The 19,823-nt window shown below is 46.0% G+C and overlaps 1 protein-coding gene across 1 annotated transcript in view; it reads right to left on the reverse strand.

The window, feature by feature from the left end:
- tdo2a (tryptophan 2,3-dioxygenase a) overlaps nt 1-19,823 on the reverse strand; it is a 103,656-nt gene that overhangs the window by 45,467 nt on the left and 38,366 nt on the right. The window contains exons 7-8 of the mRNA XM_041178131.1: nt 4,211-4,318; nt 1,871-1,982 (exon numbers count right to left, since the gene is read on the reverse strand). Coding sequence (XP_041034065.1) covers nt 1,871-1,982; nt 4,211-4,318 — 220 coding nt within the window. The remainder of the gene's footprint in view (nt 1-1,870; nt 1,983-4,210; nt 4,319-19,823) is intronic.

The following is a 19,823-nucleotide window of genomic DNA, read 5'->3' on the forward strand; positions in this document are numbered from 1 at the left end:
TAGTTAATGCCTACCTCTACTGGATTTTTCTTAATCTATTTTTGCAGGTAAAGGAACACTTAGAGCAAAACTTCAAATAAACAAATAATTGTTCTGCTAACACTACACCAGGTTTTGTTTATGTATTCATTTCACTATAATTAGCCATTACCTAAAGGCATGGTCTGGTGTTTCCATCAACTTAAAGTGGTGATAAGCTACAAACTTTAAACCAGCATTGACATCGCTAGTATAAAGGTTTCAATGCATGCACACACAGATGAAAGTTCAGAGTTAATAATCTACTCAATTTCGAAGAGTGACAGTGAACATGTCATTACACCTGAAGTCAAAGGTTGAGAATATTCATATATGTTCAAGATCACTCCTATAGTGAATGAATAATGATTTACCCATGGTAAGCTGAAATACTCCCAATATTTGGTTTGTTCTAACATTTAGTAGCATTTTAAAAATTGTGAAATACTGTTGTCCATTGTTATAATTATTCACATGCTGGCTATCATGAAAACTACTGAATAATAGCTCCTACTTTACTGTACTGAAAATGCCACTCATTGATGATTTTTGACTGTGTTCATTCATTAACAGCAGCAATGAAGTGATGGATCAACTCCATAAAGAATTTTGGTCACATGAACACTTGAACTCCCAAACTTTTGAAATTTGGGAAAAGTGATTCTAGCCACTGTCTAATGTCAAGTGTTAAAGGCTAATTGCAAAGGTAGTTCCATGATCCGATGCTCTGATCACAGAGAATGCAGCTCAGGAACTCACAGGAGCACTGTAGATAATTCCCTGTCCATTATAATTAAATATACAAAATAACCATTAGCTGCATTTCTATGATTTCCTAAATTGCACTCCCTGAGCAGAACTTAACGTCCCCTACCCCCTTGCCTCGGAGGTGGGTGTGCATTCAATTGGTTGGGAGGCTGCTGGATGTTTGGGGTGTCTCTCGACCAAAGGCACTCAGTTCCTGACTGAGGTATTGGACATTGGGAAGTTGGGGGGCAGGGGGGAGTGCCACTGAGAGCTAACCCCCCTGCCCTTGCTGCCAGACCCCAACCCCACAAAACCTGTCCCCACCGCCCCCACCCCCACCATGTTACTTACCTGTGTCCTGGATCACTGCGCGATCCTGGGACTCCAATGCCTGTCCTTCCAGCAGCAGCCATGGCCTCCACAGTGGCACTGCTGAGCACAAGAGCTGCCAGCCTCTGATTGACCGGCAGCTCTCGGTCGATGAGACTTCTGTCCCCGGGCCCTTGATTCCAGGTGAAGGCCCGCTGCTGGCCTTGCCGCTACCTGATTAGCATGTGGTTTAGTTGGCCTTCCCGAAAATAGGCAGTGTGGGTCTCTCACCGGCTCTCCAGCCGGCAGCCGAGATCCCTGATGCCTCTACATATCCGCATGGTCCAGAATCCATCGAGCAGGAGCAGGTAAATACATGGCTGCAATTTCCACAGTATCCAGTGAAGGTGTCTGTGATCATTGGGCAGGGCTGAAGGGGTTGGGGTGGCATGGTGTGGGGTCAAGTTTGCAGCAGAGGCAGCCTGAGATTTGCTTATTCATTCTAGAGGAGCACCCTTCCTCCTCTTCATAGACAAAGGAGACCTCTTCTGGGCTTTTGCCAGTTAGCTGCCAGGCAGTCCACCTGGCTGAGTATCCCTGTCACCTACAATGCTGGCAGATCAGCTCGTGGTAGCTCCAAGGCAGGTAAAATCATTCCATGGCACGAGTTCACATAACCCCAATGGATGTTCCACCCCAAAATGTTTCCAACCTTGTTAGTTGCAGTGTTTTCTTATTATTTCCTGGTTTACTGGAAACACATTCTCCTTTTGTATTCTACAATTTTTGTCCCTACCTTTGCTCAACAGATGCTCATGACGTTTTTCATCGAACAATGATGCAAGTACTTCCTTGTGTCTGTCAAGCTCCCATAGCATATCTTCCTTCCCCTCAAATGCAGGTTTTAACTTTTGCAAAATAAAAAGATTGTGCAGTAGTTTGCTATTTGTAGGTTGTATACACTTATACTCTCTAAAATGATTTCCCTTCTATCTGCAAATATAAATTTACTGTATAGTTTCTGATGCAGGACAGCCCATATAAAACCATAACAGCACAAAACACCATTAAATGATAATCTGACTTTTTAAGTGAAAATGATATCTTATTACTGAGCATATTCCATATTTAACCTATTGCAATTCCCCTTATATTTGTATTATAATTACTGCCATCTTTGCACAGTTTCATTTGTATCTCTGTGTGTACTTTTTTATCCTTTCTTGGGATGTGGTTGCTGTTGGTAATGCCAGCATTTATGTCCCATCCCTATTTGCCTTTAAGGAGGTGGTGGTGAGCAGACTTCTTGAATTGCTGCAGCCATGTGGTGCAGGTCTCATCTGAAGTACTGCATCCAGTTTTGGGTGCCATACTTGAGGAAGGATGTGAAGGCATTGGAGAGAGTACAGAGGAGATTCACAAGAATGACTCCTGGGATAGAGAACTGTAGCTATGAAGATAGATTGGAGAGAATTGGACTGTTTCCCTTGGAGAAAAGAAGGCTGAGAGGAGACTTGATAGAGGTATTCAAGATTCTGAGGGGAATGGACAGAAGCTGTGAGCAGCTGTTCCTACTCAAGAGAACATCAAGAACTAGAGGGCACAGATTCAAAATAATTGGCAAAAGGAGTAGAAGTGATGTGAGGAAAGATTTTTTCCACGCAGACTGAGTGGAGTCTGGAACAAACTTCCTGAAAGGGCAGGGGAGGCAGATTTGATTTAGGTATTGAAAAGGGAATTGGGTACCTACCTGAAAAGAGAGAATATGCAAGTTTACAGGGATAAGGCAGAGAAGTGGGACTAGGTGGAATGCTCTTTCAGAGCAGACTCAATGGGTTGAATGGCCTCCTTCTGCACTGTAAAGATACTGAGATACTGTGATAGGTATATCCACTGTGCTTTTAGGGAGGGAGTTCCAGGAATTATGGCATTTATATAGAATGCTTTTCTAAGAAATATGAAATGCACTTTGCTTTATTGACAAGCACATTGCAGTATATAAAAACAAAAAACTGCGGATGCTGGAAATCCAAAACAAAAACAGAATTACCTGGAAAAACTCAGCAGGTCTGGCAGCATCGGCGGAGAAGAAAAGAGTTGACGTTTCGAGTCCTCATGACCCTTCCACAGAACTGAGTGAATATAAGGAGAGGGGTGAAATATAAGCTGGTTTAAGGTAGTTGTGGGGGGGTGGGGGGGGGGGGGGGGGTCGGTGGTGGAGGGAGAGAAGTGGGGGGGGTGGGGTGGTGTGGTTGTAGGGACAAGCAAGCAGTGATAGGAGCAGATAATCAAAAGATGTCACAGCAAAAGAACAAAAGAACACAGAGGTGTTGAAGGTGGTGATATTATCTAAACGAATGTGCTAATTAAGAATGGATGGTAGGGCACTCAAGGTACAGCTCTAGTGGTGGTGGGGTGGAAAGACTAGCAGGGCATAAAAGATTTAAAAATAATGGAAATAGGTGGGAAAAGAAAAATCTATATAAATTATTGGAAAAAAACAAAAGGAAGGGGGAAGAAACAGAAAGGGGGTGGGGATGGAGGAGGGAGTTCAAGATCTAAAGTTGATGAATTCAATATTCAGTTCAACAACTTTAGATCTTGAACTCCCTCTTCCATCCCCACCCCCTTTCTGTTTCTTCCCCTTTCCTTTTGTTTTTTCCAATAATTTATGTAGATTTTTCTTTTCCCACTTATTGCCATTATTTTTAAATTGTTTATGCCCTGCTAGTCTTTCCATCCACCCCCACTAGAGCTGTACCTTGAGTGCCCTACCATCCATTCTTAATTAGCACATTCGTTTAGATAATATCACCACCTTCAACACCTCTGTGCTCTTTTGTTCTTTTGTCTGTGACATCTTTTGATTATCTGCTCCTAGCACTGCTTGCTTGTCCCTACAACCACACCACCCCCCACCCCCACTTCTCTCCCCCCACCCCACCCTCCCCACCTTAAACCAGCTTATAATTCACCCCTCTCCTTATATTCACTCAGTTCTGTGGAAGGGTCATGAGGACTCGAAACATCAACTCTTCTCCGCCGATGCTGCCAGACCTGCTGAGTTTTTCCAGGTAATTTTAACATTGCAGTATATTGATGTCCTATACTGGTTTCAAATTGATATGGTGGTTACCTGGATATCTGAAAATTCTTCCCTCAGTCCTCTTTCAATGTTGTTTTTCAGTTTACCCCAGAAATCAAATCCATCAGGTTCAAGTCCAGGTGTTCTCTCCAGCCATTGCTTAAAACAATATTAAAAATCCAACATAAAAATACAAACATGATAGAAAATAAGTGGAGGAACATAAGTGAATTCCCTCTCCCACCCTCAACACTAATGATTAATGAGCCCATCTTCCCCATCTCCAAGGAGTAGTGAGTGACTTTCACCTACCCTCAGGTGTATTGAATAATGAGCACAATTTCTCAGCTATGGCCCAGTTGATAACACTCTCACCTCTAAGGGGGTGAGTTCAAGTACAGAGACTTGAGCACAACAATCTATGCTGACACGCCAATGCAATACTCAGGGGGTGCTGCACGGTTGGAGTGAAGAAAACCTGCTCTCTCAGCTGGTCGTAAAAGATCGTCCTGGTTTGAAGAAGAGCACTACAGTTAACCTTAGCAGCCCAGCCAATATTTAATTCTCAATCAGCATCACAAAAACATATTATCTGGTCACATTGTTGTTTTTGGTAGCTTGCAGTGCACAAATCGGTTGCTACATTTCCTACACTACAACATTTCATTGTAGAAGGCTTTGGGATAAACTGAGGTTGTGAAAGTTGCTACATAAATGGCAAGTTTCTCTTTAAATGTACCACAGTTTCAGGGCTATAGTATTTACAGGTAAAGGATATGTAGAAATTGTAATGTGAACTTACTCCACGCACCCACTCACTGTGCACTTCAACTTTTGACCATGACCAATTTTTTTTACTTAACTTCCAAATAAATCTTGGCCATCCGTACCTGCTTTACTAACCAAACAAATCTTTAAGGTTGTGCTTCTGTTATTACATGCTAAAATTTTATCAAGGCAGGTAATGAAATTAGATGTTAGTTAAGATAGAGTATTGTCAAAACTTTGCAAATGTATACTATTTCTCACATATAGGAAGACGTCTCAAAATGCTTTATATTGAGGACAAAACAAAGTGGGGTTAATTTTAACACATCTCACCCAGCCAGAACACAAAGGTATGGCCTTACAAATAGTGTGTTATTGCTTACAGCCATGTATAGCTCAGTGATATGGCTAAGGTGCCTGCTAGGAGCTTTGTGAATTTATAAAAGTGGGTCTCTCATGGACTCCAAAACCCATAGGACATCCACCACGGGAACCTCATTTGTCAGAGCAAGGGAATGAGCAGCCTTCTTCTGACTCTGCTGAAGCCACAGGGGTGGAATTACATTGATATGGTAGGAAGTGGAAGAAGAAGATGTCATAGTTTGCACAAGGGGATTCACTTTGTAACTATGTAAATGTTGCTTAATTCATGCAATAGTAAATGAGGGTAGATTTTTTATATGTCTTGCCCTCTTCATTGTTGCATTCCAATTCTCCAATGGACAAAAAGCTTCATTATATTGGAGGCCAGAGCATAGGCTGTGTGTTTGTGATCAACTGTGGCAATGCCTTGTGCTGGGGAATGGGGTCTCACAGCATTCAGGGTTACAGTTCCAAATGACTTTAGGCTTGTTCATTATCTGAACCATGTTTCTGTGAAGCTGTCGTGGGCTTCTCTGGTAGACAAATGTCTGACTGCAGTCCTCCTGGCCACATTATACTCTTCTTCCTCCAGCTCCATATAATCCAGCTCTTCCTCATTTTTCTCCTCCTCATCAGAAGATGACAAGTTGTGAAGTTCCTCCTTTTGAAGCTCCATTCCTCTCTGGAGTGCCATGTTGTGCAAGGCACAGTAGACTACCACCACTCTGTGGAGCCTTGCCCTTGCATACTAAAGGGCTTCCCGAGGTCTGTCAAGACACCTAAATATTATTTTCAGAAAGCCAATGGCTTGCTCAATAATTGCCATTGTGGTGATGTGGCTCCCATTGTACTTCTCCTCAGCATCATGGGCAGGATTCCTTGCAGGTATCATTAGCCAGGTCCTCAGAAGATCTTATCTCCAAGGAACCAGCAGCTCATTCTGCTCAAAAACAGAATTACCTGGAAAAACTCAGCAGGTCTGGCAGCATCGGTGGAGAAGAAAAGAGTTGACGTTTCGAGTCCTCATGACCCTTCGACAGAACTTGAGTTCGAGTCCAAGAAAGAGTTGAAATATAAGCTGGTTTAAGGTGTGTGTGTGGGGGGCGGAGAGATTGAGAGACAGAGAGGTGGAGGGGTGGGGGTGTGGTTGTAGGGACAAACAAGCAGTGATAGAAGCAGATCATCAAAAGATGTCAACGACAATAGTACAATAGAACACATAGGTGTTAAAGTTAAAGTTGGTGATATTATCTAAACAAATGTGCTAATTAAGAATGGATGGTAGGGCACTCAAGGTATAGCTCTAGTGGGGTTTTTTTTTATAATGGAAATAGGTGGGAAAAGGAAAATCTTTATAATTTATTGGAAAAAAAAAGGAAGGGGGAAACAGAAAGGGGGTGGGGATGGGGGAGGGAGCGCACGACCTAAAGTTGTTGAATTCAAAATTCAGTCCGGAAGGCTGTAAAGTCCCTAGTCGGAAGATGAGGTGTTGTTCCTCCAGTTTGCGTTGGGCTTCACTGGAACAATGCAGCAAGCCAAGGACAGACATGTGGGCAAGAGAGCAGGGTGGAGTGTTAAAATGGCAAGCGACAGGGAGGTTTGGGTCATTGATTGGAGAGACCAAACGTAAACTGGGCGACCGCTTTGCAGAACACCTGCGGTCTGTCCGCAAGCATAACCCAAACCTCCCTGTCGCTTGCCATTTTAACACTCCACCCTGCTCTCTTGCCCACATGTCTGTCCTTGGCTTGCTGCATTGTTCCAGTGAAGCCCAACGCAAACTGGAGGAACAACACCTCATCTTCCGACTAGGGACTTTACAGCCTTCCGGACTGAATATTGAATTCAACAACTTTAGGTCGTGCGCTCCCTCCCCCATCCCCACCCCCTTTCTGTTTCCCCCTTCCTTTTTTTTTCCAATAAATTATAAAGATTTTCCTTTTCCCACCTATTTCCATTATAAAAAAAAAACCCACTAGAGCTATACCTTGAGTGCCCTACCATCCATTCTTAATTAGCACATTTGTTTAGATAATATCACCAACTTTAACTTTAACACCTATGTGTTCTATTGTACTATTGTCGTTGACATCTTTTGATGATCTGCTTCTATCACTGCTTGTTTGTCCCTACAACCACACCCCCACCCCTCCACCTCTCTGTCTCTCAATCTCTCCGCCCCCCACACACACACCTTAAACCAGCTTATATTTCAACTCTTTCTTGGACTCGAACTCAAGTTCTGTCGAAGGGTCATGAGGACTCGAAACGTCAACTCTTTTCTTCTCCGCCGATGCTGCCAGACCTGCTGAGTTTTTCCAGGTAATTCTGTTTTTGTTTTGGATTTCCAGCATCCGCAGTTTTTTTGTTTTTAGCTCATTCTGCTGGGAGGTGCAATCAACTGAGGTAGACTTAACTGGTGCAGGATGTAAGACTTATGGCAGATTCCAGGAAATCGCACACATGCATAATAAACTCACCATAGCAATAAACAATCTGCACATTGAGGGAGTGGAATTCCTTCTGGTTAATGAATGTTGCAGGGTTATCTGATAGCAGCTTGATTGCCACAGATGTGCTGTCAGTGCTCCCCTGGAAATTCAGTAACTGCAGTAAAGGTAAGAGCTCTCTGTGTCAGACTGGTGCTATCAATGTCAACGTGTACATGTTTAGTGGCCTTGGAAAGCTTGGTATCTGTGAAATGAGAGACAGACTTGTGGAAAGTAGATTTTGTGGTTCTGCAGATATCCCCAGCTGATGCCTGAAAGGAGCCCAGATGTAATGAAATTCAGAGCTGGGGTGGCACTGAAGTAAAATACTGCAGATGCTGGGAATGAAATAAAAACAAAATGCTGGCAATACCCAGGTCAGGTCAGGCTTGTCTGTGGAGAGAGACAAAGTTAACATTTCAGGTTGGGATGACATTTCCTTGGAATATCCATTATTCCAGCTCTACTCAGGCCCCCTCCCTCAAATCTATTTCTGGTACATTGATGACAGGTTCATGCCACCTCCTGCTGTCGATGTGAACTGGGAAATGTTGTGTGTGTTATAATGATATAAAGGCATCGATCACTCATAAGGGATTGTGTAAACATGTTGTAGGTTCATTTAATGAGACAAGGCACATGAAAACATTTATAGAGGCAGAAAGCTTGAAGACACATCAGCGGCAGAGATGTGCTGCACTCTGCTGGAAAAGCAAAAGTGAAACTAAAACTGGATCGTATGACACACTTTATTTCTAGTGGTTTTATGCTACAATCCTTTAAAGGCATATTAAAACAGAAAATTTAATTGGCTTTGTTACAATTTCCACCCTTTCCTCGCCTTGACCTGGTCCATCTCTGACTTTCCCCTTTCCTTCCTTGACTTCTGTCTCCCTATTTCTGGAGATAGGCTATCTATTCATTAAAAATCCATGGACCCCCACATCTACCTTGACTACACTTCCTCACACCCTGCTTCCTGTGAGGATTCCATTCCATTCACCCAGGTTCTCTGTCTCCATCATTTCAGTTCTGATGATACAACCTTCCACAACAGTGCTTCTGACATGCCTTCCTTTTCCTCAACTGAGGATTCTCACCCAAGAGTGGGATTTTATGCCAGCAGGATTTTATGGTCCTGCCGAAGTCAATAGGCTTTTAGATGGCTTGCCACATTTTACTGCCTTGCCCCCACTGCAATAGGGCCATAAAATTATGCCCCATGTGTTTTTTCTTCTCTTATTTTGTCTTTCCTTTTTTTTGTTATGCATGGTTAAGCTTTGTCTCATTTCTTTCTTCATCACTTCATGGTGCATTCAGATGGTTTTTATGCAGGAATTCATGCCCCTTTTGTTTCTTTATTATATCCATTACCACTCTCTTTGGTTGCTGCATCATGAAACCTTTTGTTAATTAATCTCCCCTGGCCTCCACACATGTTCTCCTTTGTTCTTCCTGTCTCCTCTCCCCTTCCACTGGCTTAAAAACTCTTACGTTCTATTTTTCTTCAGTTCTGATGAAAGGACATCTGACCTGAAACTGTTTCTCCCGACAGATGTAGTCTGACCTGTTTATTTCCAGCACTTTTAGTTTTTATTTCTGATTGTTTTTATTTCTAGAAGGCATTTGATAAGGTGCCACATCAAAGATATTGTGGAAAATAAAAGCTCATGGTGTAGGGGGTAACATATTGGCATTGATAGAAAATTGGCTGGCTGGCAGGAAACGGAGAGTAGGCATAAATAGGTCTTTTTCTGGTTGGTAGGATATCATAAGTGATATGCCACAGGGATCAGTGCTGGGGCCTCAACTTTTTACAATTGATATAAATGACTTGGATGGAGTGACCAAAGGTACGGTTGCTAAATTTGCTGATGGTACAAAGATAGGTAGGAAAGTAAGTTGTGAAGAGGACATATGGAGGCCACAAAGGGACATAGGCAGGTTAAGTGAGTGGGAAAAGATCTGGCAAATGGAGTACAGTGTGGGCAAATGGGAAATTGTCCATTTTGGCAGGAAGAATAAAAAAGAAGCATATTATCTGAATGGTGAGAGATTGCAGAGCTCTGAGATACAGAGGGATCTGGGTGTCCTAGTGTATGAATCACAAAAAGCTGCTAAGCAGATACAGCAAGTTTAGGAAAGCTAATAGAATGCTATTGTTTATTGCAAAGGGAATTGAATACAAAATTAGGGAGGTTATGCTTCAGTTATACAGGGCATTGGTGAGACCAGGACTGGGATTTTCAGCTGCCAGCCATGCAGGCATCATGGTGGGTGCATGAGCTACATCTCATGAGAAGGTCCAAAATCAATTTTATGATGATGTAAGATGAGGAAGCGATTGTGCACTTCAGCCATCAATGGCGGGCTGTGTTTCCTGCTGCCGATTGTCATGATTTCCATTAGCATAAATCAGCATCTCATTATGATGCCTACTTGCTGGAATCACCTCTCCACATTGGATTATGAGTGCACATTGATGTGCAATTAGAACGCCGTGTTTCACAACAGGATTTAAAGAACGTGTAGCTGGCGACCTGCATTTGCTCCTGACCCCAATGTGCATACCCTGCATCATGCAATGCTTATGGAAGTCAGTGCCAGGCTTCACAGGCTGCACTGCATCAGTTTCAGGGGGCTCTCAAAGCAAGTCTCTACAGGTACCACAGCAGGGTTAAGGCAGAGGTGGCTTTTACTGTGCTTCAGGGCAAGGGCTCCACTGGGGAAAGGTCCAGACAGGACTGAGAGAAGGGTATGGGCTGCAGGACATGGGCTCCCTTGGGGGCAACGAGCAGGGAAGGTTGAACAGAGACACATGACTAGGGCATGCAGGGGCACTAAAAGGCCACTAAACTGAAATTATAGTTCCAAAATGAGGGAGTCAGGATGCAGGGAATCAGGAAAGTGAAGCAATAATGCTCATTCATGCAATATTGGTCCCTCAAAGGGGCAATGATTGTTCCCCTAGTCTTAACTGCTTATTTGCAGTCTTCAAATTCACCAGAGTGTTATGGAACTGCACAGCTCGACAAATATCCCCATCCCCAATGATGGAGGAGACCAGCTCATCAGTGTGAAAAGATAAGGCTGAAGCATTTGCTACAATCTTCAGCCAGAAGTGCCGAGCGGATGATCCATCTTGGCCTTCGGGCCCTGACAATATTCCAGCAATAGTACTGAAGATTTGTGCTCCAGAACTTGCTGTGCCCCTAGACAAGCTGTTTCAGTACAGCTACAACACTGGCATCTACCCGGCTATGTGGAAAATTGCCCAGGTATGTCCTGTACACAAAAAGCGGGACAAATCCAACGCCGCCAACTACTCCTTCATCAGTCTACTCTTGATTATCAGTGAAGTAATGGAAGGTGTCATCAATAGTGCTATCAAGCGGCACTTGCTTAGCAATAATCTGCTCACTGATGATCAGTTTGGGTTCCGCCAGGGCCTCTCAGATCCTGACCTCATTACAGCCTTGGTTCAAACATTGACAATATCCAGGCTTGGGCTGACTAGTGGCAAGTAACATTCGTGCCACACAAATGCCAGGCAATGACTATCTCCAACAAGAGAGAATCTACCCATTGCCCCTTGACATTCAATGGCATTACCATCACTGAGTCCCCTACTAGCAACATCCTGGAGGATGCCATTGACCAGAAACTGAACTGGACTAGCCATATAAATATTATGGCTACAAGAGCAGGTCAGAGGCTAGGAATTCTGCAATGACTAACTCAACTCCTGACTACCCAAAGCCTGTCCACCATCTACAAAGACTGTGGTGGAATACTCCCTACTTGCCTGGATGAGTGCGAGCTGCACAACACTCAAGAAGCTTGACACCATCCAGGACAAAGCAGTCCGCCTGATTGACACCATATGCACAAACATTCACTCCCTCCACCATTGATGCACAGTAGCAGCAGTGTCTACCATCAACAAGATGCACTGCAGGAATTCACCAAGGCTCCTTCAACAGCACCTTTCAAACCTACGACCACTACCAGCTAGAAGGACAAGGGCAGCAGGTACATGGGAACACCACCACCTGGAAGTTGCCCTTCAAATCGGTCACCATCCTGACTTGGAAATATATCGCCATTCCTTCACTGTCGCTGGGTCAAAATCTTGGAACTCCGTCCCTAACAGCACTGTGGGTGTACCTATACCACATGGACTGTAGCAGTTCTAGAAGGCAGCTCACCACCACCTTCTCAAGGACAATTAGGGATGGGCAATAAATGCTGGCCCAGCCAGCGATGCCCACATCCCATGAATGAATTTTAAAAAGCATTTGGGCGACTGGACAAGCTTGAAAACCCCCTTGGAAATGTGGCCATTCACCACTCACAGAGGGAAAGCTTTTGGACCCTCTAAATTAATCCCATGTAGACATTGAACATTCACCCTCATGGTCAGTCCAAACAGTGCAGCCTTGGAATGCAGGTAATGATGATCCCAGCACCTGGGCTGACAGCAGAACATCCAGTCGTCTGCCAAAGCTGTCGGCAGTCGGTCATGTGGGCTGGGGTGGTTGTGGTGAACGTTCATGCGCACCCCACCCTGGGCATCATTTAAGGAGCCAATACTCTCTGGCATATGTGAAGAGGCCTTGAGCCCACAATCACAGACGATTCCTTGGCAGAAAGTGGACCTTTTGAAACAAATGATGACTCCTGCATGTTTCTTATTGGCCAGAATGTTTGCTTGGTGTGCAGTCGCAGGCCTGACATGCTTGACCGTAAAATAGCGCACGATGACGTTGGGTGAGTGTCCCAATGTCATTGCACATTCGCGGGATGTTTCACTTGATAGGCACGTGCAGGAGTCAGAGCTGTGCCTGCCATCAATTACAAGGCGAGTTAAGGACATTAAAAAAGCAATTAAGCTATAATTTATATTGTCCGTATGATTTTGTGCTTGTCACACGGGCAAAATGGGCAGGCAGGCAGCCGACAAATTCAAAAACCTCATCCAAGGGCGGGATAAAAAGGGTCAACAGAATTGCCAGTGTGAGTAGTGAGGAGTTTTGGAGATGGTTTGCTGCTGGTTGCTTTTTGGCACTTGACAGCTTCATCTCTGTTTGGGGCTTCATTCTTAGCATTTCCAGGCTTCATTTCAGGACTTATTGGTATCTGCAAGGCCTCCAAAGGATTCAGACAATGTGGACCCTTCCAGGTATCAGACAGCCTTCCAGTACCCTGGCAATGGGGATTGTGGTTTCCGTAGGTAGCACCTCCTCTAAGGAGGAAGAGAGGGGCAGAAGGGAGAGGGGGCAAGGTGTCCCAAATCAGCTTCCAGGGGAGGAACCTGTGGGAGGAGAGGCTCAGGCACAAGGGGCGCAGGGCTAGCAGGAAGTCCAAGGTGGAAGGAGCCACAGAAGACACCATTATCCTGTTGCCAGGGTTTAGAGGCAATGATGCAGCTACCTCAATATGTCCGAGGTGCAATGCTGAAGGAGACTCCGCCTCTCAAGGGAGACTGCGACCTCCATTTGCCAGATGATTAGGCCTGAGATTAGTTGCCACTGTGTGAGTGGACAACCCATACCAGTGGCTCTGAAGGTCACAGTGGCCCTCAACTTCTATGCCTCTGGCTCTTTCCAGGGCTCAATAGGGGATCTGTATGGAGTCTCCCAATCAGCTGTCCACAGTTGCGCCAAGCTGACACAGTCTTAGTTTAGGCAGATACTGACCTTTATTCTTTACCTTACAGATGAGGCCAACCAGGCTGATCGAGTCAGAGGCTTTGTAGCAATTGCTGGGTTCCCCCGTGTCCAGGGTGCCATCGATTGCACACATGTGGCCATCAAGGCGCCGGCGGGTCACCCGGGTGCCTTCGTCAACAGGAAGGGATTCCACTCCATGAACGTGCAGATTTTGTGTGAACACAGGATGCAGATTCTGTAAGTCTGTGCAAGGTACCCTGGCAGTTCCTATGACACTCCCAGACACTGTGACTCTTCAGTGCTCCAGATCGAATGGATGGATGGCTGCTGGGTGACAAGGGCAGAGGCAGAGAAGCATTACAGTATGAATCATGCCTCCATAAGGGTGGTGGTAGAGAGGAGCACAGGTCTTCTCATGATGCGCTTCTGATGCCTGGACCATTCAGGGGGTGCACTACAATACCCCACGCAGGGCTGGAGTCACTGATAGTGGTTGCATGCTGCATTCTCCACAACCTGGCACTGGCAAGGCGGGACCCACTGGAGGAAGAGGATCTTGAGGCAGCTCCACAGGTCATAAAGGATGAAACCTGTGGTGAGTCAGAAGAGGAGCCCGGTGAGGAGAAAGCTGAGGGCATGGAGGCAGATCTCGGTACCTCCCAGGGAGGCAGGCCCACCAGAGGTGCCTTAATCCAATGCTCCTTCAACAAGGCTACCAAAGATCTGCTGCCACCTCATGTCAGGGATGCCACCTCCATCCCGGATATCTGAAATGACCCTCTCATTTATACTCAAAGTCCACTCAATGCCTGTGCAATAAAGCATGGAGTCACTCACATCCAGCATTACATACTGGCATACCCTGCACCAGAAAGATAATAGGAGAAGCATACTCAGGCCATCAGAGCCAAAGCAAATTTAAGGTTATTGTCATATTGAAAGCATAATGATTACAATTACTGGTGTTGATGTCCACACCAGCAGACATAAAAGCCAAACGTAAATGAACAGAAAACCCATACATGGTTGCACGTGGAGCATGCCAGCTCTCCAACTCAAGGGTGTCCTGCTTGAACCTGGCGAGCAGCAGCAGGTTGGGCAGGCCTCCGCCTGTCTGTGACCTCTCTAATTGATTATGGCTTGTCTTCTTCTGAACGAACAGAGGACCATTGATGAGTCCACTCTCTACCTGCAGCGCCAATGCAGCTTGACCAACCCCTGCTGAGGGACACCTTGCAGGGTACATCTGAGTTGTGGCCCTTGAGTCGCAAGGCACTCAGTCCAAGCAGCCAGGGGGCACCCCCTTGGCCAGCTCCGGAGTCACCGACAGTTGGTACTCAGGCTCTAATGCCCTTGAAGTCCATGGAGGACTGCTACACCTTAACACTTCTGCACACTGACCCATGCCAACATGGTACTCACCCTCCCTGAGCGCAGCAGGTCATTGAAGCACTTCCAGCACTGTATCCATGTGCGCCGCACCATGTCATGGCTGCTCACCAATGCTGCAACCTCCTCCCATGCCCTCTTTGTGAGGTCCATGGCCTCCTCTTCCCATCACTGGGGAGAAGGGTGTCCCACCTGACAGCCACCTCCTCCAGGAGGATGGTGAGGCACCTATCAGAAAAGTGGGGGGCCGAGTGCCCACCCGACCTGCCCTCCTGCCTGCTGTGTCCAGCTGCACCCGACTCCATAACTTCAATATTGACAATGCAGAGGAGACCTTCTTCCATGGCAGCCTTCCAGGGGCTGCCTGGGCCATTTTTAAACTGGCCACCAGGTTGATATTGGATCCAGCGGATGGCAGGCACCCACCCCGCCTGCCCCTTCCTGACCAATGAGGAGCCGCGTTTCAAGCTAGGTAGGCCCTAATTGGTCCGCAAGCATGAAATCACGGTCGGGGGCCGATCGCGGGTGGCAAGCTGTTTCCTGACCACTCCCGGGCCTGCCCACCGTGCCCACCTGCTGACCTCAAAATTCTGCCCATTGATACTACAGTGATGAGACCATCAGGAATATGGAGCCTAGTGTTATCACTGTCTACATTATTGTTTATACGCAAGAGAGAAAAATGAGATGAAGGAGGTACCTGGCTCGCCAAAGGGAGGAGCAGAACCCTCAACAACAAGGGGCAGCATGTTCTCCTCCAGACGCAGAAGATGATTCTTAGCGAGCCATCATTCGTAGGTGCCTGGCTAGGCCCTGTGCGCATAGACTGTGTTATTTGCAGTTGAGTGAGAACTAGTGTCTCAGACGCCTCTGCATGCCAAAGGACCTGGTGACTCATATTTGACACATTCTGCTGGATTTGGCACCATAGGGCAAATCCATTACCAGTAGCTGTGAAAGTAACTGCTGCTCTCAACTTCTCCGCCAGTGGTTCCTTCCGGGGCTCCATTGGGGACTCTTGTGGCATCTCCTTAGCATTCACCCACGAACACACATGGGAGGTCATTCTTTGACAGAGATCAAGCAAGCCAATGGATTTGCTGAGATTTCTGGTCTCCCACAGATGCAGGATGCCATCGACTGCTCTCATGTGACCATAAATGCTCCCTGGCAACAAGCAGTCCAGTATATCAACTAGAAACGCTACCATGCGCTTAATGTGCAGCTGGTGTGCAACCATAACAAACTTACCATGCAGATATGCACCAGGTTCTCAGGTAGTGTCCATGACCAGTACATCCTGGGTAGGTCTCTGTTCCCTGACATCTTCAAGGGACCACATAGGAAGCAGGGTTTGCTCTTTGGGGACAAGGGTTACCCACAAAGGATGTGGCTAATGATGTCTGTGTGGTGGTCTCAGACTCCTGTAGAGACAAGGCACAACGAAGCTCATGTCACAACCCGGTCATTAGTGGAACACATCGTAGGGGTACTGAAAATGCAATTCTAATGCCTTGACAGATCTTGCGGAGTGTTCCAATACATTCCCCAGAGGGTCTCATGCATCATTGTGGCTTGCTGTGTGCTACACAACTGAGAGCTACAAAGTGGGGAGGACTTGGCAAATGACGAGATGGAGGATCTGCACTTTTCCTTCGATGAGGAGGACCTTGAAGAGGATGCTGGTGATGAGGTCTTGAGAGCTGAGGATGCAGGTGAAGAGGCCATTGCATAGGCCAGATGAGGCAGGTGTGCTCTTGATACCCTCATTGCCAGCAGATTTCAGGAGGATGATGAGATGCACTGAGGATCCTCCTGGGCAGCTCTCCTCCATCATTGGCCAGCACAGCTACTCCTCCAATTTCACCCTTGAACCTCCAGATGACAGTGCACAGAATGCTCACATAGCCCTGACGCTGTGAAGGATGAACAAGCCTTGAGGACATGTGTCCGTGCTGAGACAAGGTGCTGCATGGAGGACGGCGCCCCAGCATCAGATATCAGAAAGTGTTGCCACGTCACACGTCCATCCAACATCCCAGTCGCAACAGCACACAACAAGACGCCTAATGCCTTCAATTTGGCAAGACTCCTCATGGAGATCCATCAGGACCAACGCAGCCACACACGGTGTGTTACATTGATGGTGACACAGGAACATAACACTTGGGACAAGGCAGCCGATGAAATATCATTGCCGTGACTGCACTTAGCAGTTACTCAGCCAATTGTGATACACTCGCCAAAATGACACCGACATCCGGCAGTTAAAGTTCAGGATCCTGAGCTGCATTTCTTCTAACCCTACAATGGAGCACCTGAGCATGACGAGGTCAGATGCTTGACTGCCTGATATTGCGATGCCTCCTCTTAGACTGAACCAGTGCACCCTCCAGTCATGGCCCTAGCAAAGTCCAACATGATCAGAAAACATGAATCCCTGAAGGGCATGTGCCATTGCTAATAAGGAGCACTTGTTCTGCTTCATACATACTCACTCCTTTCCCTTTGCACCCCTCCACCTTGTCTGAAGCAACGATGTGTGATTCCAGAGCATGCTTAAAGGGTGTTTGACCTCCAGTAACCTCTTGGAGTGTCAAGGTGATGGGACACACATCGCTATCTACCAACTTTGTGACCAAACTCTTCTTCCCGCAATAGTCACAACTACACAGTAAGAGACTCTTAAGGTTGGACTTCTCAGTGCCTGCACACAAATGTGCCATTGCTTCATCACCTTGAGGTGGCAAGGTTGTCCCAGTTTTTGCTGAGCCCCCCACTCAACTCTTCCGATCTCCCCCTCTCCTGCCCATAATCACCTCCATTCCAGCTCCAAATCTCCCACCACCCCGTTCTCCAATATCCCATTCCAGGCCTTTGTGATCCCTTACTCACTTCTTTTTGCTCCCTGACTGTGGCCTGGTGTAAAAGGTCTATCCACCTGACAGTGAACCAGCCTTTCAATTTAACTGGAAAAAGGAAACAAAAAATGTTAATCAGATCCTGTTGTTAAATTCCAGGTTTCCCAAACTCAAAATGTCACCCTCCCTCTGCTCTCTCCCTGAAAATATCAGGACTGATCTTTCACTATCCTTTAAGAAGATTTAGTAGTCTTGAAATCTTTTTAAGTTGGCCCTGAACCTTTCCAGCCCCAGGAAGAAAGGTGGAACTTTTCAAGCCTTCCTCAGAACTTCTTACTCATGATATAATCTTAGGTAAACTTAGGGAAGCCCTGACCATGGCTCTGATATTATTCTTATAATATTATAATATTGGGTGCCCAACATTACATGCTAAACTGGTGGCCTAACTAAAATCCTGTACAAATCCTTTACTTCTATATTCAATGCCTCAATTTTTGGATAAAGATTTCCATATTCCTTCTTTTGAAGCATTTTCCATCTACAGTTTCACCTTTAAAGGATATGCTGCAGAAATTAAACCTCATCGTGCCTGTTTACCAGGTAGGAATTGGGAATATAGAGGTCTAATTTAGGAAGCCAAATTCCTTCCCCTGAAGTATTATCAGAAAAACATTGGTTTGGGTGCTGTAGATCGCTATCTGAGGCATCAGTCCAATGTAAGTATTAGGCAAATTCAATGTGCCAAAAAGAGACAATTTTAGAAAATGTTTTGCCTTCAACAGTGCCTTTGTTGAGCCTGCTTCACTCAGGATTACTTGGTCTATCAGCAGCCTAACCAACTGTACTTAAATGGACAAATGGAGGCCTCTGCCAAAAGGTAAACTTTTGGAAAAACACTGACCTTAATCTTGGGCCAGGATGTGGAAGAGTGCTTCTTCCAGCTCTTTAGTACCACTGGCGTCCACTTCTGGACCTCTCCCATTCTCTTCCCCTCTACGCTGGACTCTGTTGCAATGTGTCACTGCCGGTGTTGCATGGTTAACTTCCACAGCTCATCAATCTTATTCAAATGAGGCCCAGGGTCCAATATTGATTAAGCATCGTGTCTACCTGGGACAGTTTCCTGTTTCCTGCTACTTGAGGGTGAGGAAGGAGAAGGTCTTAATTTATTTATTTGACCTTCTACTTGAGAGTCCTATTCCTCCCTCTGCACACTTCTTATCTCTTTCTTCTCCATTTCCAAGACATGCCATATTCCAGGAAGATGTATGACTATAGACCCATTACTGAAGCATGCTTTCTATTGACAGGCCAAAAAACTCCATGGTCTCTTTGAAAGGACCCAGCATCATGCTGTTGAAAATCCAGGAAGTTAGCAAAGAACAATACAATACTTGGAACCAGTAAAATTAAGTCACAAGTACCTCAACTGTAAGTTGCATGATTAGACCTTTAAATATGTTAATGAAGGGTCCCTCAAGTAGCATGAATGCAGTGCTGCGGGAGTGCTGAGAAGAGAAAATAATATCCCTTCCATAAAAAATCTGCCTTATACAACATAAAAGCAAAATACTGCAGATGCTGGAAATTTGAAATAAAAACAGATAATACGGTAAAAACTCAGCAGATCTGGCAGCATCTGTGGAGAGAGAAACAGAGGGTGAATTTTCTGCCTGTCGGCGGGCAGAGCTGGAGTGGGCGCGGGCGGGCGTAGACCTGATCGGCACCCGTAATTGGGTCCGCACCGTCATTTTATGCAGGTGACCAATTAAGGCCCACCCAGCGTATTTGCTGATTCCCGTGAAAAGCAGGAGTGTGTGGGCTGTGGCAGGCATGCACAGACTGCTGGGTCCAATAGTGACCTGGCAGTCTGTTTAAAGGAAGGCCTGGCAGGCTTTTGTAGGCTGCTCACAATGACCAGTTCCAGGTCACACCTCAGGGGGTCGGCTGAGCAGGGCACACTGGAGGGAAGGGCAGAGGAGCAGGGCAGGATGCAGGTAGGCCAGCGCCCCTCGATTTATTGATGACTGCCTTGCTGCTCTCCTCGAGGAGATGGCAGCACGACAGGAGGTATTTGTCCCCCAGGGTGGGAGGAGGAGGCCCCCCATGACCAAATGTG

Source organism: Carcharodon carcharias, chromosome 1 (genome assembly GCF_017639515.1).
Source record: "Carcharodon carcharias isolate sCarCar2 chromosome 1, sCarCar2.pri, whole genome shotgun sequence".
NCBI classification, from domain to species: domain Eukaryota; kingdom Metazoa; phylum Chordata; class Chondrichthyes; order Lamniformes; family Lamnidae; genus Carcharodon; species Carcharodon carcharias.